Below are 24448 nucleotides of genomic sequence, written 5' to 3'. Positions count from 1 at the left end.
AACAGTACTCTGTTCAACGCACTAAGGGACACATATATTTTTATGCAATGGTACCAAAATCGTAATGCAGTACATACCGGGCCATCTGTCGGGAAGCCAGAAAAATGCTGTGCACAACTCGTACTCGCCTTTAACCTGGCACGCAATGTCAGAGAGCACACGACAAGCTATAATAGTCATGAGAGAGAAACAGCAATCGGCTTATGACGAATGGAAGTTGTTAAAAACCGCTAGGTGTCTAAATGAAGTACTAAAAGATTGTCTTTTTTTCACACTCCTATGCATATTTTGCACTGTTTTTGAAGCAACATAACACCAACTTTAATGACCAATGATTTCACGGGGTTTTGTGCTTGGCGGTAACAAAGCAAGATACTGTTGTTGAACCTCATACATTTTATATCAAGTTCAATAATTTGGTTAAAACTTATTAGTGCAAGCAGATTAACACACAGGCGCATATATTATTCAAGAATATGATGAGATTAAGAACTGAGAATATAAAGCTTATTAATCAATTTTGGATAGTTCGTAAATCTAGAGAGCCCAGGATAATGAGTCTTCCCGTGGCATGACCTAGATGGCAAAGTAAAACTCATAGCGTCCCGCTAATCTGCTTACGCAAGATCGTTTATTCCTTGCACAGAGATAGACTGTAATAGCTTGTCATCTAACATTGTTACTCAAGTTAGCCTACCATTTTTTTTTAATTTGCAGCAACAAAACAATGTTTTCTAGCAAATTTTCTATCGCGTAATGTTATGCAGCGTGCATTATACAGTTTGTTCTGTCAAGTTTGCGGTGAATTTGGGAATTGGTGCGTGTACCCTATGTAGGCATTTATTTTGTATTATTCCAGGTATTGCTTCAGTTCAATGCTGGTTTTTTATTTCGAGTGCTTGTGCTATATTCTTCACGTATGCGTTAGTGCGAACGCCATGTAATACTCTCGAACGAGAGCCTTTACGGGTTTGAAAAAAAAGATAAAAAATAAATATCTCGTTATATCTGCCCCTCTAACAAATAAACTATATACAGCGATATTTGCCAGCAGCTGGTAAAAAATGGCAGCACCGCGCTCTCTTACTGTAGTGCAGGAGGCAGGAAGGCGCTCGTAGGCACAACAATTTAGCGAGAAGAATATTTATAACTTCATAGGCAAACGTGATTTGATAAACGAATATTGCAATCATCCATAACGATAACAGCAGTACTGTCATTAAAAAAGTACAAAGGATGTGCCACAGCCTGCACATAAACCTTGGTGATTTGCTGATGGCGGTCGGCACAGCAAACCAACCACAGTGCCTTTTTAAAGTGTGATTTTTTTAATTTATATATCAGCACGATCAGAGTTTTCTGTTAAAATACTTAAGAACATTTGGCCTTTTAAAGCTTACATTTGTATCGAAGTATAAAGGAACATCGCCGTGACAAACAAATGAATCAAATCTGTTTTTCTGACGTGCTGCTAGATTGCAACCGCTTTTGTTAAAAGCTGGGATCTATTCCAGCTAAAGAAAGCTTTGGTTGTGCGCACAAAAATTAAACGGGAATCGTGCAAGTTGGTGAAATTGAGTATTCATTCAACAATTTTTCTCTAGATTCTGGCATAGCAACGCGCATTCAGCAGTACATCCTTCGATGCTGTTGTTTAGGACTAGAATAACCTGTACTTGTGCTGCGCGCTATAATTATGTGGATGCTGAGAAGTAATTAGTTTTTTATTTGAAATCTTACCCAGCACTAGATGCCTATAAACGAATAAGATAATATTTACTTTGATGCCACATGATTAAAAAAGGGAAACACAAACATTTTTCAATCTTTTGGTGCTAAAACATTGAAAAACGTACCTTCCGGACACTTAAAACAAGATTTTCTGATGTTTAATTTTAACTTTAGGATATTTAAAACTCCCAAGAAATGGAGAAGACTCCTTCCTCAGTTTTGTGACCGGCAGCTAGAGCAGCGATAGACCGACAATGTAGCAAAAAAAATTAAGGGCAACATTACTGCTTGCAGGACAAAGCGCAAGAATGAACGGAACACAAGAACATGAACGGAGCGCTCCATCCTGTCGTCCTGACTGTTCTTGTGCTCTGCTCTCTCTTGCGCAGTGTCTTGCAAACACAGAAACGAACTCGCACAACAGTAAGCGTTGCTTGACGTAATTGCGCTCGCATATTAACCGATGTGAACCCACACACTTTGCTTACCTAGAGAGCAGGCATTCACTCTGTTCCACGTGGAACCACTGCACACGTGTACGACCTGCGTTGGAGACTTTCCTGATTTTTTTCTTGTTTTTTTTTTGCTGAAACCACGTAATAATCCCAATTACACGCCACCTACTACCGCAATAAACGCCGGATGAAGCCAGACAAAAACATTGCTCCTGAGAGTGCTACACGGAGGCACTCCTGCTGCGTACACCATAACACGGGAAGGATTTCCAAGGACACGGCCATCCGGAGGTTGCGCGCTGTACATTGCGAAGGAAACGGCTTTAGGTGTGGATATATGCAAGCACACATAGCGGAGGTACCCAGTTTTGCGTTGAATGATACGGCGTTCGGACGGATCATTAAGAATTTAAAGGCTTTACTTTTACAACACGTAATGTGGCTCAATGTGAAGGTGGTAAGTAAGATTGTTCTAATTTACAGTTAATACCAAAAACGAAGCCACATCACTTTTACTTACTCAGGCAGCCACATATTGGCGGCGGTTGTGATCCCAGTTTGTGAAATCAAGACAGGGCATCGAGATGAGAAAACAGCATTTCAGTGCGGCATTTTGCGGACTCAAAGCATCGAAGACGTAAACATAAAATAACTTTTGTATGAATATTACTAAAACTGGAAGGCAATTTCTGAACACGTATGAAGACATGAACACTTGATCTAAGATTAGAGTTCGTTCTTTTTCCATAAGCATGGTTACTTACACATTGACTGCCACTTCTTTTGCACACTGCATATTGGAACCAGGAGTGGATTTAGCCGGGCCAGTTGCTTCATGACACATAAATAGCGCTCGTATCTGTGTCTTCCTTATTTTCCCGTCTGTCGCGCTGTTATTTAAGCGTGCATATTGGAAATTTTCTTATATGTTAACCGCAATATGCAAAAAGGATATAATAATGTGCAGGTGATTGTCCAGAAGGTGCGGGCAAGATAGAAGGAACAGCTCCGTGTAGCGTTGAGAATGTATCAAAGGTATGAATGCGTTCGGAATGCGTAGGGAAATAAGTGTTACGGATGGTCCCATGTCCCTCAGAGTTTGTGTCTGAATGTTTTTTCGCTGACTGTCACAATGGTAATGATTGAACGGGCCATCAGATTCAAAACCTGCTGTTGTCCGGGCGGCTACAAGAAGTAGAACGCTCATTGAGAAAATGTGGTACAATAGATTCGTATGACAGCGCATAAAGCAAAATTCACGCTTTGTAGCGAATATAAGCGAACACTTCAAAAGCATTTCTATAGCACTGGAGAGGCAGCGTCAATTCTTGTTATGAAAAGAAGGTTTCATAGTTTACTACATCTTGTAGCACACCGTCAAACACACTCGAATTTGTTAAGCTGCACAGTTTTCCCTTTGAAATCGTGACTACAAGTCATGTTTTCTCTTGTTGATTTTTGATGCGCCAAGCGCCTGTGACTAATGGACCCCTGCTGCAATTAAATTGAATTCTATAATTAGGGGCTGCCCATGATTCCATTCCTTGTCTTATTTTTTGCAGCAGGATTTTGAGTCAACAAATGCAAAGTTGTGCACTAATGCTTTCATTGCCTTTTGAGCATTGCAGTGTGCTTGAATCAAGCGGTAGAGTCAGGGCTTACGTGAGCCTGAAATGTTGTGCACCGCAACACGCAACACCAAAAAACATGCTCTTTCTTTTCGCCGTCCTCTGCGGATGTTTATAGAAGCACTTTAATATCGCCTCGCGCCGTGGGCGTGTCGATGTCAGTCTTCCTTTCTTCTCTACCGCCCCATGAAAGAGAAGTTAATCAGAGAGAGGTAGGTGAAGGCTCTATAAACACAAAGATCAGACGAGCAGGGAAGGTCAGGGCCCCTCTTGAGGAAGCTTTACGATTGCGTGCGAATAACCTGCCTTGCTGTAATCTTCGGACACGCAGCCCTTTCTCACGCGTATAAAGAACGGCGCGCTCACGCCTGGCGCAGTGTCAGCTCGGAGAGGCTTCAGGCAGCTGAGAAATTAAGAAGGACAACAAAGCGTGGTAAGGAGACCTTCTAGTTTGTTTATTTTTTGCATGGAGTGGCGCAGGTGGCGCCGCTTCAACCACTGATGAGGGAAATTGGCGCGGCCTTTCAGCACTTAGGAAATTATAATAACTATACTCCACGTGAGATGAGCAATTGGACTCTGAAAAAAAAACAGAATAAACGAGACGTGCATTGCAACATTTTTTAGCCTGTTTCAAACCTGCGTGCTGAGCATTTGATGCCAGAAGAAGTGTATGGCGCTGGTTTAAAGCTGAGCAATGGCCACAAGTTGCTCAGAATTTCATTAGTTTCGGAATACTTATTAAGGTCAGACGATCTAATCCTGAGGTGAAACTAAACAATGATACCCGAGACGTCGTCGCAAACATCGAGCTTATGTCAAAATGCAACTGGTTGTCTTACATGTACACTTTGTAAGAAAGCCTAAATCTTTGTGGCCGTGAAATGAGGTAAATATTGCCGGACGACGAAGACAGCAGAAGCAGGGTGCGATGACTGTCCTGCATAAGCAGCCCTTACCATTTGTCTAAAAATTAATTCCCCGCTTTGTGTAAGCGCTAAAGACTTTGAGAGCGCAATGACATATTTAGTTTTTTCCCCTCTATGCAACATGCGCTTCTCTCCGTGAAAGCGAAACTTTCGGATAACGTTAACAGTTCACATGCGGACAACTTTTTTCAATGAAAGTGTTTAATCTTAACGCCAGCTTGCACTTTTAAATCCGGAAGACTTCCTCGTGCGAGCTCGAAATTGGTGCCACAGAAAATGTGCTTATCACCTGCCCATGTTCTACTGGAAACTATAAGCATTATCGAGAAGTGCGTGGCTCGAAGGGCTGTATACGCCGAAAAGACAGCGCACTCTGTACTGGCCTTTTCTGGCCGTGGGCTGTTAGTAATCTTGCGCGTTTGTCGGTCTGGATATTGGTGATCTAGAAAACGGTCCGCCTGTATTTCATCGCGTTGGACTGAAGAGCACCAGCTTTCGCGCTGGTGTGTTGAAATTTTAAAGTAATCCGGGTTGCTAGGCGAGAGGACGACTTATTTTTATTTATTTACAAAATGCTACACACCGAGTGCCAAGCAGAGTGGGCAAAATTGGACGGTTTGCACCAACCGATAGAACGGAGGCGTATGAATGTTTCTCGTTGACCTCTGTTGGAATAGGAGAGAGAAGTTGCCTACCGCTTCTCCAGTGTCCTTCTTGCTATTGATCCTTTACTGTCATGTAAAATTTCAAACGTAGGTTTATATTTATCACAGTTTCGTCCAGTGGGATGCCGCGGTGTGAGGAAAATTTTTTTGGTCATTAACAGCCTCAAATACAGTTCAACTAACATGCGCTCCGTCCCGTCTTTCTACCTTGTGTTGCGTCTGTTTTCGCGCCTGTAACCAAAAAGATAACAGGTTGGCTTGGCAGCATTGTCTTAGGCACCTGACTTGTGTGCCCATTTAGCGGGAGAAAAGAGGGGTTTTTTAGCGTACTTTTCAAGCATATATTGTCTAAGTTTCATGCACCTAAGGAATTACTGTTCTTACGGTGATCAAAACTGGTTCGTCGTTCTATAACAATAAATACTTGAACAAATATTCCTCTCACTCAGAGCAGGAAAGAAGTAAAAGGAATAGTTTAGGCCAATACTTACAAAGAAAAGGCATAGCGGATGTTGACAGCTCAGAGCGCATTACCAGTATTAAATTGATCGTGATTTGGGGCCTTGTGCCTGCTCTCTTCTACAAGCCAGTTTGTGCCTGTATACCAAATACCCTCAGCGTTCAATGAGCCCCATTTAGGTTGAGCCAAATGTGCTTCATGCCACCAACCAAACGGTTTTGAATGTTGTGTTAGCGGCGCATATAAATAAAAGGTGCAGGAAAACTTTAGATGTGTGCGTTCTATTATGTTTACCCAATGTTTGCGCCGATAGGTACGCGAAAAATGTATATTTTGCTACAGTGACAAAAATTTATGGAACGAGGAATGGCAAGAAAATTTGTGGTTGGCGATGCATTAACCACAAAAAAATTGTAGAATCCGCGTGTTAATTACATTTTTCTAAAACTTCCACATAATGAGTAGAAGAGCTTTCAATCATATGGAAAGTGTTAGAGGAACCAAAATTTCTTGCAGTTTACAATTACAGTTTTTTAAAGAAGCGTTAAACTGATTGGTATTTGCTTACCCACATGGAGGTTTTTTTTTCAGCGCCTTTGACACTATGAAGCCAGTCGCAACAGTCATCTTCCTAGTCCTGGGCGCCGCCTCTGTGGTTGCTGCCCAAGGAGGTGAGCCGACAAAAGAAACCGTGATTTTTTTGTTTTTTGAACCGTACAAGTAGACATAGGATTACAGAGCGATGTAGATGAAGGAAAATAAGGAGAAAAACAGACGAGTTTCACCAAAATTACCGGATGGTTTTTCACAGTCTAAATTGCGAACTGTCCACTTTTAATTGTGACAAGTTTTTCTTTTAATACTGTGGCATTTCGACAATGTCTAGCTCTCTCTAGGAGGCGTCTTGACCGCAATTGCTACTGTGCTATCTGATGCGGAGTAGGTTTGCCGACGGAAATTTACTCCGCAAACATTAAATTTCCTAGTATTCGGAGCGCTTAACCTACCTCAGCAAACCATGCAAAATTCAGATGTGATCTCCAGTAAAACACTGTAAATAGAAACAAAACAGAACATTAATTTGATTACTATAAAAAGATAAGGCAGGTGATGTATGTAATTCACGTAATAGAAACTATACGTAGATTCTTACCAACGTTCATGAAAAACTGGAAACTATGTGTTTGACAACTAAGTAGTGTTGTGTGATATGTGGTGTAATCTACATAGGAAGAAACCTAGCTATGTTTTCGATCAATGCAACTCTGTAACATCCATGTCACCGACATCAAGAAGATTGAGTTGAAGCATTGGGATCAAGTGAGGTTAATGAGCAGGAGTCATAGCCAGAATTAGAATGATTTCTAAGTATTTATTCTTTAGTCAACATCAGCAATTTCAACTGTGCTAGTGCCAATGCGACAACCAACAGATGAGGAGAGTGTATTTGACAATGATTCGATGTGATGTGTCCGTTACATGCCAGTAGCGAAAGTCACACCCAGAATTTTATGCTTCTAAACAATATTTAACGGTGCATCACTGAAGAATAGCCTGCCTTATATGAGTGCCAGTTTGCCTCCCGCCAAAAATGATATGGCTGTGGATTCACCTCTATTGATTTTTACATAGTTGCTAATAGACCATATGCTAGTAACGTCTCTGCAGAGGACATAGCATGGACTGGTTCCTTTCTCCGAAATATCATTAACATAAACATTGAAAAGAATGGGCCCGAAGATACTTTCCTGGGGCGCACCGGAACATGTAGGATGGGTTACTATGGCAGACGTAAACACACTGTTGGCGATTAAGAAGAACTTGGAGTTTCTCGTAGCCCAAGAGGAGCTTTAGTACGTTAAAGTGCGTAGACTTTGGTTATCGACACTGTAGCGAGTTAATATATATACATGCAAACACGAGAGAAAGCCAACAGTTACCGAAACAGAGGTATATATATATAGCTCAGTTGGTAGAGCACGATATTCGGAGACGTTATTCGGACACGATATTCGGAGGTCGTGGGTTCCGATCCCACCGGGGGCATGGTTGTTTTTTATGCAGCTCTGATGAAATTTTCTTGAAGCCATAGCTTATTCAATGTATTATTCTCCCATTCACCACCACTACAAATTATAAAAAATATAAACATTCCCCTGTGCACCTTGGTAACGGTTACTGATGTCATCCTTCATATGTTTGGCAAACGAGCCCCTGATTTCCTTTGCCTTGTCTGCTGATAGCTTAACAATGGTCTCGGTTCTCGAAGTCTTGATGCAATAGGTAGCATCAAGCACTGCAAATGCACTGCTGCACTTCATCAGCACTGGAAATTAAAAAATATATAACATTCCCCTGTGCACCTTGGTTTCGGTGATTGCTGGCTTCCTTCATATATTTGTAGAATGAGCCCCTGATTTCCTTTATATATATATATATATATATATATATATATATATATATATATATATATATATATATATATATATATATATATATATATATATATATATGATGATTATGGATTTTTATGGCGCAAGGGCAGCTACGGCCAAAGAGCGCCATGTCACAAGGTATTTTTTCTTTTTCTCAAGGTGGGGTCAGAGACCCATTTCCCAAGCATTTCACCCTAAATAAGCCGAGCACCAGACCAGGGGAAAGCTTGTACCCATTGTATCACCGGTGGGTACCCGGCGGCACTGGGGATCGAACCCCGCACCTCCCGCATACGAGGCGGATGCTCAACCACTTGGCCACCGCTGCGGTATATATATATATATATATTGTCACGGAGTTCTCACGGAGAGACGCTTCAACAGCTGGAGTCGGCAAGAGGAGACGGTAATGGCGGCCGATCCACGATAGCACGATCGCAACCTCATCGTCTTCGCGGACAGCTTGCGCCACCTGGCAACACTAGGTGGCATTATTCCCCCCTCCGAAAAAGAAGGGCATCGCAGTGGGGCCGCCAGCAGCGTAGGCGCGCTAAGGTTCGAGGAAAACGGAGCACACACAGAGTCACAACGGAGGGCCGCTAAGCCGTTATCGGGCATAGTACGGCTTAAGCCGCACAACGTGCACAATGTCAGAGCTGTTGGGCTGTCGACGTCTCGGTTGCGCGGCACCGTCGGGAACCACTTCATAGGTAACATCACTGATACGCCGTAGCACTTTATAGGGGCGAAAGTACCGGCAGAGTAGTTTCTCGGACAAGCCCTGGTGGCGGACAGGTGTCCACACCCAAACTTGTTCACCGGGATTGTAGTCGACCTGTCGGTGTCGAAGGTTGTAACGGCGCGCATCAGTGCCCTGCTGCTGGCCGATGTGTACGCGGGCAAGCTGACGGGCTTCTTCAGCGCGTTGGGCAATTTCATGAACATCGGGTGCGAGTTGGTCGTCATCGAGGCATGGTAGCATCGCGTCAAGCATGCTCTGGACTTCACGTCCATATACAAGACGAAAGGGAGTAAAGCGTGTAGTCTCCTGGAGGGCCGTGTTGTACGCAAATGTGACGTACGGTAGCACCTCATCCCAAGTTTTGTGCTGAACGTCTACGTACATTCACAGCATGTCCGCAATGGTCTTGTTTAAGCGTTCGGTTAGGTGTACGCCAAACGTCGGCCTTTCGGAGGGGTGCTCGACGATCCTCGAAGTACTGCACCGGTTGCACAGAGGGCCGCGGGGCTTGAGGCGTGGCGTGAATTGGTGGCGGCGAAGCGGGAGCCGGACGCCTTGCAACTTCGGCGTACGTCGGACGGTGGTAGTCCCCAGGCAGAGGTGGTACGTCGACCACAGGAACAGGGCCCCGGAACGCCTGTTGCACCTCCTCTCGTACAAGAGCGGAGATGGAACCGAGCGCAGGCTGCGACGGGCTACAAAATTTGTGAAGCTCCTCACGCACGATTGTGCGAATAAGTTCCCGCAAATCATCAGGATGCTGTCCGATGGTGGCAAACGATGATGTGACTGCAGCAGCATGCACGGGCCGGTCGTAACTGGCGCAACGCTGTTGCAGGACCTTCTCCATCGTTGTGGCTTCCGAAAGAAATGCAGCAACTGTAGATGGTGGGCTGCGCACGAGGCCTGCGAACAGCTGCTCTTTGACGCCTCTCATTAAGTGCCGAAGTTTCTTCTCTTCAGGCATGGCAGGATCAGCTCTCCTGAAGAGCCGCGTCATGTCCTCGACGTACATTTGTACGCTTTCGTTCGGTAGCTGGACGCGGGACTGGATTGCCCGCTCCGCTCTTTCGCGGCGATCCGCGCTGGTGTAGGCCTCCAGCAGGCGACGGCGAAACTCTCGCCAGGAAGTTAGAACTTCCTCACGGTTCTCAAACCACGTGCGGGCGCCATCCTCTAGGCTAAAGTAGACGTTTCTTAGTTTCGCGGCGTCGTCCCACTGGTTATAAGCAGCCACACGCTCGAAGTGAAGGAACCAGTCCTCCACGTCTTCGAAAAGGTCCCCGTGGAAGGCCTTGGGAACCCGCGGGGTCTGCAAGGTATAGTGGGCAGGTGTAGCACCGGCAGCTTGCGTGAGAATACCGGTGGCTGGCATCATGACTGTCGCGAGTGGTCCAAGCTCCGGTGAAAGTCCCTGCAGCCTCCGGCTGAAGCGGTGTACCGGGGTGTCAATCGGCGCAGGGCTGGCGGCACGGCTCCCTGGAGGGGTTTCTTGCATGGGATAATCGTAGCCAGCAGGCTCCACCAAATTGTCACGGAGTTCTCACGGAGAGACGCTTCAACAGCTGGAGTCGGCAAGAGGAGACGGTAATGGCGGCCGATCCACGATAGCACGATCGCAACCTCATCGTCTTCGCGGACAGCTTGCGCCACCTGGCAACACTAGGTGGCAATATATATATATATATATATATATATATATATATATATATATATATATATATATATATATATATATATATATATATATATATATATGCTGTCGTCTGACACAGAAAAAAAAAACAGAAGGCCGAACCAATGTACGCCAAATTCATGGGCTATACAGAAAACAAGAACTGGGAGAGGTGGGCACGCAAACATCTCCTGAATAATACAGCCACGTCACTGAGCATGTTATACAACTATATCGGCAAATCACCTGTGTTTAGCATGCCAATGGACAATAATCATACGAGCTGCTCAGTCAGCATTATTTAAGAGGAAGTTTTTGTCAGCAGTCTCGCGTACTTCATCGGGGTGGTTCTTGCGGAAATTTGTTCCAGTGCTCTCGGCGTGCACATTTTTATTGGATATCTTTGATACTGGAACACCGTAAACCAATTTTGAGACCAAAATATTCCAAATTTATACCCTGGGAAGAAAGTGGTGTTGGAATGAGTCGATCCTGTTCAAATGACAGAAAGGTTTTTTTTTTGCTAGCCATTTCATCTGCTTATTACGGAAGCAAAAAGAAATTGGTCAGAGAACACAACCAAGGTAAATATCAACCTGATGGAACAGCCTCTCTTACAAATGACGTTTATATATTGGTTGCTAAATACATGTCTTCGTTGGTTTTGAGTTCATCATCACATGGGCCCGTGAACGGGTTTTTCTCTATTGCGTTCATCATACTTAGATGCCTTGACATCCGCATCTTCCTGCGACTTTTCTGACCTGGATGTCCGAAACTTGGTACAAGCCACTGTGGACCGATTGCCAAAGGAGCACACACCATATCAAAAATCCCAAGAAATACTACCTGGTCTCACCATTGGCAGCGTTGTGTACAGTAACCTGAACGATCTCAAACCCTACGGCGCCCCGCTGCCGTACTGTCACGAAGGTTCAAGGTACGTGCAAGTGGACCTGGCCACCACACGTGGAGAACTGTTCGCCACCGTCCCCTGGAAGTACTGCGGCGGGAAAGCGGGAGAAGCTTCATCCCGTGCTGATGCTGGAGTTACGGTCATATTCAAGGTGAGGCGATATACTCGTCCCGTTGCTTCTAAATGCCCATTACTTAGAAGGATTACGTTCAGTGCTTTTACAGTAGAAATGCGCTCTCCAATATCCGTTGTAGCATTGCGGAGAGTGGATTTAAGTTTAAAATTCGTTCAGATGTACGCTAGAGGCGTCCACTAGTTTATATACAACAGTGGCTTATAGATAAAGCATGGGAAGAGGTTTTGAAGAAAGAGACGTTCACTTTGCCGCGAAGTGTGAACTGTGAACACGGCTACTCGACATGGGTCCCCAGTAACGCTGCTTGTGGGCAGATGGGGGAGGACAGGAGAAGCATACCCATTCATGCGACGGCGAAGCCCAGCAGTGAAAAATGTGCTCTCAGAGTGCATTATACGAGAAATGAACAGACGCACGTTCATAAACATTGTCGAAACATGTTAACACGGATGTTGACAACGGGTTCCTTTGCGTCCACAGTGCAGAACACCAGGAGCCCATGCAAACTGCGGTATGTGTACGCGATCTGGTTGAATTTATTTCGCATTTATCAGCCCGCTCTGACAGGACAGCCGGCTTGCCTAGAAGTGAGGCAACGAAGAAATGAGAACAGTGAAAAATAATTATTACAAAATAATTTAAAGCTACTTAGCATACAGAGAGCAGGTTTCATTTAAATACATGAAAATTTGCTAGCTTTCCTGCCCTAGTCCAAGAACACATGTGCCGAGAGAAGTGTTGTGTTGCAATGTCAACACCTCGATTATAAGACCTCCATAGATTCGTTCAGTTAGTCTTCCTTTTTTCATTTCTTGCCTTGGTAAGCAGCGCCTGTTCTTTCATGTCCGTGGTTGAAGGTGTCACGCGTATTCTGCGATTACGTTATAATCTGTCGGCCGTCACAATCGATTAGGCTTCCTTCTGTTTCGCATCCGCTGGCCTAACACGTCCACGACGCGCGAATCAAAGCGTTCTCGTCAAAATTATACGGCGCTGTTAAGAAGGCCAACCGTGATCAATATGCAAACCGCTTTTCCTGCGGACAATACGCCTAGCGACGTAGTGCTGCAATCTCTAATGCGAGTGATGACTCGATAGTCAGACATTTCATGTAGCGCAATGTTTTATCGATCCGGCAAACCAGTTATATGCATGCGAAAATACAAAGTAGAAAGGAAGAAAGCAGCATTGAGACCATTGCAGGGCAGTTGAAGTGGTCAGGCAAACATTCTTCCGATTAGGGGCCAAAGGTGCGTGACCAAAAGACCACCTCACACCTGACACATTTTACAAATATATTCAGGTACATTGTGGAGAGGGTGGGGCCAGAGGATGAGATCAGAAGCATAACGGTGAAAGGCAGACTTTTAGTGCATTCCTGTGGTAAAAATAAAATGGTTCGTACACCTCTCAAAGCAATGCGGAAATTTGGGAAAGCAAGGCCTTTATTCGTGAGCAGGGTGTTGAAGGCAAACAGGCATCGTGTACCAGGGTGCAGAACAGACGTTTGGAAGGCGCTGGAAAATAACTTTAGCAGCTGCCCTACGACTGTTGCCCGGCACAGAGGAAATGATACAATGCCAATCAGGAAGCGTCTAGGCGTGGGGATTATCTTACTGCCACTGTTGTCCGGTTATTTACAAGAAGTATTCAGAGAACTGGATTCCGAAGAGATGGGGATAACACGTAATGGACAATACCTAAGCAATCTCTTGTTTGCTGATTCCTTCGCTTTGGCAAGTAACCCAGGGACCGAATAGTAAAGCATGATCGAGGATTTAGACAGACATAGCAGAACGGTGGGTCACAATTTATATGCAGAAATTAGGTGTTCTGATAAATGGTTTCGGAAGGAGTAAACTTTTTAAATTTGACAGCAAATAATGGAATTTTTCAGGGTCTTTATCTAACAAGGAAGGAAGTATCCGCACAACTGTATTATGTGTGCAATAACTAGCAATAATTCTCTTCCCCCCGCAGAGTTATATGGCAGCGATTTTTGTGCGCCGGCTTAATTCTCTTTTTTTTCATTAAAGAGCTTCTCCCTCTGGTTAAATAAGAGTATGTTGGACTGCATTTGGCAGGAACTCTGAGGTGTTGAACGGCCGTTTTCTAACATCCTCATAATGGGCAACCGGAATGGTTAGAAAAGCTGAATCTTATTTCTCCTAATTTATGCAGCAGGAATTGGGAGGCTATCACGAACTTGAACGAACAGGAAAGCCTACAACGAACGAAGTAAAATGAACACACCAGGCTATGCAAACGACGATTATAGGCGCAACGGTAAGATACAGGAAGAGAACAGGATGGGTCAGGGAACATAAGAGATTTAATAAAATCCAAGCTCAAACCATGACGAACAAATGGCCATGTAATCGCAAGGAAAGACAGCCCATGGTCCTTTAAAGCAACGGAGTTGATTCATACAGAACGTGAGTGCTGTAGAGTGGGCCATAAGGTTGCTTGGGCGGATAAGATTAGAAAGTTTCCTTGCAAAAGCGGGCCACAGCTGGCAGACTTCGTTATATAGTGGCGGGATATAGGAAAGGCCTTTGCTGTGGAGTGGAAGTAGTCAGGCTAATGATGGCGGCCAGCAGAACAATATGCTTTTATTAAGAAATATCCTCTTGAGGAGACATTTTTGTTCATGCACTGGGCACCAATGCCTCACTATATGGTAAGGCAAAACTACAACAATCACTTGCTCTCAGAAAGAATATCTTACGTCTGTGGACCTAAGTACCATGGATGAAAAGGACAACGGAATTTATTAATTGGACGAATTTTGCAACAGCGTAAAATGAGGTGTTTGCGAGGTTTCATAAACTTGAAATAAGATTCGATGATTGTGCTTTCACTATTCGTATTAAATTCGTTAGCGCAAGTGCTGTTTGCAAAAGATTCCGAGTAGTTGATTCAACGCGAACTTGGATGAATCGGATACCGGGGAGAGAATTCAAAAGCATTTCAATAGTTTCTTAGCAGACAAGCCGTGTTTTATCAGCACCGGGAGAGCAACGCGTCGGCTCTCTTCATCTTCATGCAAACAAAAGTGCACATAAGATATTTTTACAAAACAAGAAATTTTGCTTTAACAGCGTTTGACACTACCACCAATTTTGGTGAATAATTTTGCCGTAATTTCTCACGAATATGACGCTGCGTAGTGTATGTGATCCTTTTAATTTTCGAAACTTCTAAGGGAGCTGAGAAGTTTGAATGCCTGCCGTATTAGCCAAGCCGTGGCAACTCCGATTGGCCTACGTTCAACTAACACGACCTCAACCACGCACGACATAACCGAGCTGTAGTGGTGCCGCTCGAAATTTTTCACCAAAGCGGCGCTCTTTACGGCGACTTCGAAATCGCCCGTCCTAGCCCCGAATCTTGTGGCCCCTCCCCTCTTGCTTGCTTGCTTGAATGCCGCCGAAAACGGTTGCCCACGTCCGGGAGGAGTGGCTATTCGTTCGTCCGGTTGTGTGCATGCATTGTCGGCGTGCTATAGGCGTTGTGGAGTTGCATTCTTTATATCAACTGTTTTCCGTGTCTTCATTGAAAAAGACTAGGACGCGCGAAACCATGGCGCATAATCGGGGGTGTCAGCTGCCATGCTCTGCGAAAGCTAAGAGGCAGCCAGAACGCAGGACGTTCTGCAATAGAACCATTGTCGTCACTTTGGTTGCTTTTGTAGCGAGAGCTACATTACGCCAGCCGCTTCGCGAGGTCAGCGTGGCTGCGCGTTGAGCCGTGGCACCATCGCTCCGCCAGCTGTGTGCATGCGCGGAGCGACGTCAAATCGCGCAGCTGGTGTGCGCGCCGCGCGCCCGTTACGCTATATTTCGAGCCTTGAGCGCAGCGGCTCCATGGCTGGTCACGTGGTTGGTCACGTGGTGTGAAGTAGCTGTCGGCGGCGCGGCGCCGGCGAAATCGAGGGGGGGAGGAGGAGTGGAGAGGGTAGTGAGAGTGTGAGTACACGGCCAGGGATCAGGATGAAGAAGGAACGCCCTGCGAAACGGAGCGGCGAAATGCTGACTTTGCAATTCGACTGAGCGAGTTCCACTCGGCCAGCTGTAGCTATCGCGTCACTCCATGCTTGACCAGAGCTAAAAAGCCAAATCTTTCTAATTTAGCAGCCGCGATGATTCCTTTTCGTGGCTGGTATCTGCAACTGCTGCTGTTGCTGACAGGAAGAAAGAAAAGGAAAGTGCACGGGCCGGCCTACTGGCTCAAGCCGAACCACCTGCCTTCGCTACCTGTGTCTTGGCCACTCCCAGGTAGTGGGTATGTGCCAGCAACGTCTGAGGCCTTCCTTCCTTCGAACCACGCTCGGTGCCACGTGCTGAAAGTAGGAGAGGTAAAAGATAGGAGAGCAAAGATAGAATGAAAAGGCGCGCGCTTTTACGCCGCGGTACGAACCCGGAGGCAGTGCAATACTGGGCCGACTCGTCCCAGAGTGCTTCAAGCACCTCGCCCTATTCCAATAATAAGTGTAATATCTTGGGTCCAAGGACTCACTCCAGATTGGATTGTAATATCTGCGGCGGATCCTTGGGCCTAAGATATTGTAATAGTATCTGCATATTGTTCAATCTCGTAGTTTGGACGGTGTCATAGAGAGAGTGTGGATCTATACGGGAGTAAATATGATAATATTTTGGCTATTAAGTTGGTGCTCGAAATTGGCATATATTACTGCAGAACGTCAAACATAACGGAAGCATGTATGTCTTACAAGCACCTCTTTCCGTTAGCTTAACTACGGAGCACCAGGTCCCTTTGGTATTATAAAACGGCGGTTGAGCCCTTCACAACAATATTTACGGCGTGTGGTATTGCTGATGTTAATCGTAACTGTGGCGATAAAGTTCCTTGATATATTCAGGAACTAGAGGGCACTGGAAGTCTGGAAATTCTGTTTCGTATTTTGACTAAATGCGTATGCGCTTTAGAATTCGATAATCAGAGTTAATATTCAAACATTACTCGCACCCGGAATTTTCACGTTAGCACAGGATGAGCAGAATCTACCTCTGTGGAGATTCGTACTGTGCCGACTGGTATCTGTTGATCTATGCTGAAGGCTTTTGACAGCGTTTTATCCCCGACCACTTAATTTTGCTTCAACTAATATCGAGTGCATGCTTCAACCTTAACATTATTTGCTGTACAACGATTGTTTGCTGTTTCGCACCTGTGCAAAAATAGATGTTTGTGTAAATGTTTTTTCTTTCACTGCGAGAAGACTCATGACTAACTTATGAACTTATAAATCATAAATCGACCCTTGCGTACGCACGAGGCTGGACCAGGACTTTGGTGCTCTGTTTCGCCTGCCGGTCACTGAGGTAATTAAAAGCGAAAAATCGTAAATTTCTCGGCTTTTATCGGTATCAGTGAGGTGAAAGATTGTCGCGCAGATATACCTGAAATTTTAAGTTGTTCACTCTTGTTTTTTGACAATGAAACTGTTAAATTTTTCTCCCCAGGTGGTTGAAAGTAGCGGCGGCAACGAAACGAAGCTGGTCCATTACGACGGGCCGCATTTCGCGAACTTGCGAGTCTCCTACGTGCGTCTGGATGGTGCCGGTGATATATTAGGAGCCATCTTCGGCTCCATGGCGACCGTCCTGCCTAAGGTACCTGAAGCATTCTGGAATGACTTGCTCATTTTCCAGCTGCGGAACCTGCTTAGAGAAATCTCATGACTTCACCAAATACACAATTTTCATTGCAAACGGAGAGGCCATTTGCATTCCCTACTGGTTTCGTCTTGTGTTGTCTCACCATGCCATTAAAGTCATGAAGTAGATCTACACAGTACGGGCCACGAAACCGTATCGAGAGTTGTGGTGTTATGTAGTCAACGGAACGTTCACTGAAATTGCGGGTCTCCCATTTATGACCAACTTTTGTACAAAATGTTATCTTCTTGAAATAAAATCGTGCATGCGCAGTGGGCTGCCCTCTGACCTCAGGTTTCAGCCGCAGACTTCCAGCTGTGCCTTTCTATCTTGACGACCTGCGTTACCAACCTGATCCTGCCCGTTATTTAATCCCTAACATTGAGGAAAAAGAGCGATATGCCTCAGGCCGCATCGCTGCGTTTCTTCTCATGAAATTTAGTTTTTGTTTTTCTCTGCGGGCATTCTTTACTCGCTCAGTTACACTAAAATAGGGATTGTGGAATACAGCTTGCTACAATCCATACCATTCTTGTTCCAGTACGCAAGAAACCGGTGAAAATTTATATATTAGCTTCCAGTGGAAACTGCACGTGGTAAATTACTTGTGACTAACGTAATCACTTAGGCTCAGGTGTTGCAGGTGATGCGGGAAACATCCTTCCTGAGAATGAAAAGGAATGAGCATTTGGACACGGGACTGCAAGAGGCGTGTGGCCTCAAAAGCAAGGAACGTCTAGCACTTTGTATTCGTGACATTTGCGGCAGGCGGTGCGGACGACGAGGATGAAACCTGCCTTCGTTAAGTTGAAAAAAATTAAAGGCGTCTATGCCGCCAGCACTGAAGTTACCCTCATGAGAGAGAGAGAGGTGAATGGAAATGCAGGGAGGTTAACTAGCCGGCACTCAGTATGCTGCCTTAAACATGGGAAGGGGCATGGAGGGAGAGATAAAAAGGGAAGAGAGGGTAAAGAGATCATTTTTCATGTGACCGTAGGCAATTACTAACAGGGTACACAGGGCACACACTGCATTGCATAAAATATACAGGGTGAATTTTCAACCATGACGCAATTAACTTCACCATACCTTCCAATTCTTGAGAAAAGCATTTTCGAGCGGGAAGCCGCTTATGAACGCAATTTTTTCATATAATGTAAGATTTCACTATAACAACCATTATATCTGCAGATCACGTGACGGCAATCTTGTATATTTTTTTCTATTCACGTTTTTGCTATCGTAAAAGCGTTCCCCAATGTTTTCTATAGCAGTCTTAATGTAGGATGCGATCGATGGAAACATTTTAAAAGAAACGTTTCACTACACACCACAACAATGGACCATTACCTTCAATATATCTGTAAGAGTGTCTTGTATTTTTTAATTTTCCAAATTTTTACCCGAGAAAGCTGGACATGAAACTATAACCGACCCTTGGGTAAGGTCTGTTGACGACTGTGCAACAAGACGGATGTTACATACGTCATATGGATCACTAGGTAGAAGAATAATAAATCAAGTCATTTTTAATAGGTAAAGCTTAAATAAAAAAATGCATGGCCGTGAACATCGAAGGTAAGCTGTATATTTAAATTTTTTTAATCACGAACGTGCTTCGAAACATCGAGCGTCAAACATACGCACTTCAAAGCTCATTCAGTTAGCTGCCCTGTTTTGCGCATTTGTAAAATTGCGTCTCTCGCACTTTTTATGGAACATATATATGAGCAATAGGTGTGGTTGATGGTGCAGTTTAATTCAACTTGATTTCGCCGACGGTATCATGCGCAGCGACGCCATTTTATACTTTAGTTATCCGAGAAAGCCAACGCAACAAGCTTTGAAATGCGTTTTTTTAACGTTAGATATTTCGAACCACATTGCCGAATAAGAAGATTTAAAAACTGGATTGACCTTCTGTTCAATGAAAGTCAATTTCGTAACACAACCTTGCCCCTGAGATGAAAACGGAAATTTTTGTTGGTTAATTCAAGCCAAATCATCGTCAACTTATAGAACCACATGAATCCCATGATGTCCGCTTTGCTGTGCATTCCTGCTTGACAGACCGCACCAACGTATTTCTCAGTTTGAAGATATAAACATCTAAATGTTAAAAGAAACCAAACTGCACGGTGAAACTGAGCTGCTCGCGCCATGGGCACAAAAAATCATTATTCTTATACTTTCTTTAGTTGTGTTACCAGTTAATGTAATCTTTGACTCCGTGCTGGCATTGCTCTTCACCCGGGATTTGCTTATTTTACTCCAGGACGCTGATTACCTGCTTTTTAGAGCACCCCTCTGTGCACAGCTCGCAATTCTCTTAGCTCGGGTTGCAGAATTTACGGTGTTTTTCCTGTCCCCGTGTTCCTATGTTGTGCTTGGTCGATGTCTGCATCGTATAAAGCTGAAGGCCAATTTGCCGCATGGTGTTTCACTAATATCTATGGCTGCAGAAAGTACAGAACTCGAAGCCGCAAGGAATTCCAAATACGAATGACGCAGACCTAAGCCTGAAGATGGTGCAAAACAGGTGCAACGTACATATCTACCACGTTACCTATCTTACATGTGTTTGTTGGCGTGGTACTCTTAATGCTTGAACACAGTGCGTTTAATACGTTCAAAAAACCCTTAAGTGGAACGCCACTATTGATAATATTTCATAAATCTACAATACAAAAGAGAATGACAGCAATCTTTATACTTCTGTAAGCGTTTTTTCTCCAAGAACGATATTATATTATAATTGATTCCACTGTAACGAGCCTTTGATAAATGTATTAGGTGCGCCATTTTTAGCGATAGATTAATTTTGATCCTGTGGTGGTTGTATCGTCGCAGGAATTGTTCGAGGGATATAAACACAAATTCAAGCCGTAGGTGTTATGGTTCGCACGTCGCGAAGCTTTCCCCGTGTAACACATCTGCTCCTCTGTCACTCCGGTTTGAGAACATCAACGGGCAGCGATTTCTTCCTGGCTCATTTTGGGTTCTCGTTTTTTAAGCGAACCGATATTTCTCAAATAGCTTCCCATCTCAAGGGCTCTGCGTTATCATCGAACAGAATTGATCTATTTTTAAACTGCACTCGTGGGCCGCTCTTAATACGGGTTGCATCGAAATGACTTTATTAGGTCAAAGAAAAGGTTTCAGGGGGGTATACTACTGTTACAGATGTGCATGGATGTAAGCTTCACGTATGGCCTGATCCACTAACCATCTCTGGCCGGCAGGCTGATTGGTCTGTAACGCAGCCTCCTTGGAGGAAAGAATATGATGAGGGGACTGTAGGTGAGGAAGGGCATTCTGAGATGTACTGGAAGAAGGTGTATTTGGGAAGGCCACAATACTCACAATGACGAGCCGAAATCTACAGTCTGGTTTAATATCTGGTTGGTAAGTGAGGGTCAACGAGGGAGGAAGGGGCCACCTCCAGAGCTGTAGCATGAAGCGACCTCTGCTATTGAGCACTGCTTGTTGGAAATCGGCCTTAACTTTGCATGAAGTTCCTCTTGAGGAATTCAGTGCACTCCTTCATGTGCAAGCTCTCTTTTCAAAGGTGCGCAGAGATGGGCATAATAGACAATCTCATTCGCTGAATATGGCGGCGACGGTAAAGAAGAGATGACTGAAGATCGAAGAAATAAAGAAAAGTTGCTTGAAACCCTTCTTATAAATTGATCCCTCCAAAACATCTGTGGTAGCGCAGCACACGTTTTATGTGGGAAGCGACTGGGCATCCTTGTGCAACTTAATAAATTAAAATGCTAAAACTGTATAGGTACTGCTTTAAATGTTAACTGGTGCGAAAACACCCTTATACTTATTCAAAGTATTGTATAGGAATCAAATTAGGTAAGGATAAGATGTAGACAGTCTCGCATAAAGATCGCAATGGAAGAGGTTAAAAATATCATATCGCTTTCCTCGGGATCACCTCTGCACAGAATCAGAAATAAATTGCGTCCTACACTGCATTCCCTGGTAAAGTTTGAACTAACATGTTGGTAATTAGTTATGCGCCGGAAGTGGAAGAAACGTAGATATTACATGTGTTCTGATGTGTCGATGCCGGCCATTTGTGGTCTAGACTCTAGTGAATGTGACAGCATAAAGAGAAAGGCGCCAAATGGCTGCCTATATTTACAAATCTTCTTCCGTCTATTTGAAAAAAAAAACTGGTTTAGAGGTAACGTGCTTTTTAGAGCCATGCTTTCTGCAGGCTTAGTTCGCACATATGAAAGTACAAATCAGTGATATTGCTCATTTATTACAGCCCAAAAGCTACTACTGAAAGTCTGGAATCCCAGAACAATTCGTCATTCCGGCATAGAGTTTAATGCTTTGCCTGTACTATCAATCGCTTCCTATTAAGCAAACAAGCTTCTATCTTCTGATAGTGAAATCAGAAAAGCATGCCTTAATTGGGAGAAAAAAATTACTTTCTTCAAGGCTTGTTTATACATGCTGTAGACTAGTGTGCCACGTGATTAACCTGCAACGTACATTATGACTGTATGATGCGTGCATAGAAATTTCTTTTCCTGTACTGAAGACTTGGTACTATTTCTTTATGACCTCTCTTTCAGGCATTCTTTTGAATCGTAAACTACGGCGACCATCTCCAAAGGCTATGAGTAAATGCCTTAGGCTCATCGAGCATGAAAATATGACTATATGTGTACATTTTGATGGCTTCTTTTTTACAATAGCATGAAGTTATAATATATACATTTGACTGCCGACGCCGATAAGAATAACTAAGTGAATAAATTGTGACATATTTCATTCTACCTTGCACAATATTACTCAGAAAGCGAAAGTACAGACATCGCGTATTGCATTTACAGGATATGCTTTTAAGTAGTATTGTCCATTAACGATTTCGTGATATTCTGTTTAGTGGTAGCCCATTTAGTGGTTTCTTGGCAGTAGTGGAAAGCCCTATTGAAACTTGTGTATTGTGTAACGAACTTTATGCTGAAGAGGAAAGGATATATATTTTTTCGGCAATGATCAAGAAGAAAATCGCCAAAGGCCGATGTGCCGAGACACTCGTGCAGCTGCACGAGGCCTTGATCATAAAATCTGCATTCTCATTCACTCACACTGCAGCTCTACTGACGAGAGCTGAGATGAGCCGAGAGTTGAGGTGGCCTACACATACCCCTCCTACCAGCAATGATTCCTCTCGTTGAATGAGTACAGCATTTACTCAAGGCGCCGAGGTTTCCCACCTGAAATACAGTGTAATGCAGAAAAGTTTCTTGATGCGCAAGGTGAATATTCTTGGTCTCACAATGGTGCTTACGCGCTTAAAAATTTCTACGCTTAACAAATTAACGGATGCCTGCTATACACACTGCTTGCGCCACTCTTGGATCAATGCTAACGTTTCTACCGAGTCAAATGCTTTCTGGAAATTCATGAAGGAAATCTACCAAGCGTTTCAGAGAAGCGCAGCAGTATTATTTTGACAAAAACGGTTTCTGAGGTGACGAGAATCCTTTCTGCGGTATAGTAATACCGGTGTTGACGGACTTCAAAAAGCAGGCGAATCATGGAAACTAGTAGAGCGTTTAATTAAATTTCAATAGCAAACTTTTTGACTACTACCGATAAGCTCCTGATTGCTATTAGCTACTTGTAGCCGGCGTCTGGTAATACTGATGTAAGTTATAAGATTTCGAAAACAAGATTACACGCGCCACTGAGGGCCAAAACATTCCAGCTATTTCTTGGGCCATTCTAAACCCGCGCCTAAGGGGGTGAGGGGGGGCAGAGCAACATCAACCAAATCGCGACACTTAGTAACGCAGTTACCACGTGACATTTTCTGCCCCACCTGCGCTGCAGCTGCGAAGAGCAGCGGTGCAGCTCCGTGCTTGAACTGAGTTCCGGTGTGATAAGGCATTGCCGTCGGCTTCTGGCCGTGGCCTCGACGTAGAGAAAAGGCGATTACGTCCTCCTGCACTTCCTTCAGGAGAGGAAAATAATGTAGAACTCTAGGAAGTGACATTGCTCTTGCGTGTCAGCCGCATCATGAGTACCGGGTTTTTCGCCCAAGAGTTTCACCAAGTTTTCTAAACGATCTTTTTAAAATAAAAACTTTTTTTTCGGCATAGAATTCTCAGCGGCTTAGCGAATCGATTCAAAATACAGCTAAGACGCGCTATCTAGAAGGCAGGGTAAATAATACTGCGTATTTCACTTTTCGAATATTACTTTTACTAAATTTTTAAATTTAAATTTAAATTTAAAGCTAAATTTTTAAAAGCCTGGAGCCCACCGTAAGTAATACTGACATCAGCTTTTAGAATTTCGAAAACGTTGTGGCCCTCGACGCGGTGTGCCAACAAACTTTGCCTTTATCGTGCAAAGATACATGCGCTTTCTGAAAGCTTACAGGCAAAGACACCTCCAGTGAACGAAACCTGTCGAAGTAGACGAAATTTGTTGGTGCACAGCGCCGAGGGCAACTGTGTTTTCTAAACTCTAAAAAAATGATTTGCATACTACTTAGTGCGGGCTATACGCCTATCAATTAATGAGGAGGCTAAGATTATTAGGCAGAAAGTTGAGTATTCAATATATGTTAATCGACATAATATTTAGCACATGTTAGCAGTATTCTGAAGCGCTACGCCGCAGACAATGTCACACCGAAAAAGGCCCTCGTGTAAGACAAGAACGCTATTTTTATACATTGATAAACATGTTAGGGGAAGTATCCGGTGTGTACATTACTTCCATGAGGATCCAACGACGGCTTTCTTCTATCTTACTTGTACACGATCAAATAAGAGGCGGCCACACATTAGAGTGCCCGCCTTTCTTTATTCCTTCACTTCTCTCTCCATCGCTCGCATATTTTGTTAAGCGCTGCAAGCCTTCTTTTAGTTTCTAGGTAAAATTTGGGAACTGGCGTAATCCTCAACTGGATTACGGAATAGGAAACGAATTAGCATTTTCTTGGTGCGAGT

General features: G+C 44.0%; 1 protein-coding gene across 2 annotated transcripts; it reads left to right on the top strand.

The window, feature by feature from the left end:
- The first annotated feature begins 4102 nt into the window (after positions 1 to 4102).
- Positions 4103 to 17749, top strand: LOC144132882 (uncharacterized). Of its 2 annotated transcripts, none has more exons than XM_077665598.1 (4): positions 4103 to 4247; positions 6460 to 6539; positions 11447 to 11787; positions 17262 to 17749. In XM_077665598.1, exons 2-4 carry the CDS (start codon positions 6473 to 6475, stop codon positions 17478 to 17480), a joined length of 627 nt encoding a protein of 208 aa, XP_077521724.1. In that variant the 5' UTR covers positions 4103 to 4247; positions 6460 to 6472; the 3' UTR covers positions 17481 to 17749. The 2 variants fall into 2 exon arrangements, with proteins under 2 accessions (XP_077521724.1, XP_077521725.1); XM_077665599.1 differs by having other exon boundaries at positions 4217 to 4247; positions 6447 to 6539.
- Positions 17750 to 24448: the final 6699 nt, after the last annotated feature.

This window comes from Amblyomma americanum, chromosome 5 (assembly GCF_052857255.1).
Source record: "Amblyomma americanum isolate KBUSLIRL-KWMA chromosome 5, ASM5285725v1, whole genome shotgun sequence".
NCBI lineage: Eukaryota > Metazoa > Arthropoda > Arachnida > Ixodida > Ixodidae > Amblyomma > Amblyomma americanum.
Note: the sequence above shows the minus strand (reverse complement) of the source record. Positions and strands in the feature narration are given on the sequence as shown.

What these genes read in the sequence shown, in the direction of transcription:
- LOC144132882 (XM_077665598.1), top strand. Translation starts at nt 6,473, where the DNA reads ATGAAGCCAGTCGCAACAGTCATCTTCCTAGTCCTGGGCGCCGCCTCT. An exon ending in TGTGGTTGCTGCCCAAGGAG is followed by an intron (nt 6,540 to 11,446) that starts GTGAGCCGACAA and finishes CATCATACTTAG; the next exon opens with ATGCCTTGACATCCGCATCT. An exon ending in GAGTTACGGTCATATTCAAG is followed by an intron (nt 11,788 to 17,261) that starts GTGAGGCGATAT and finishes TTTTCTCCCCAG; the next exon opens with GTGGTTGAAAGTAGCGGCGG.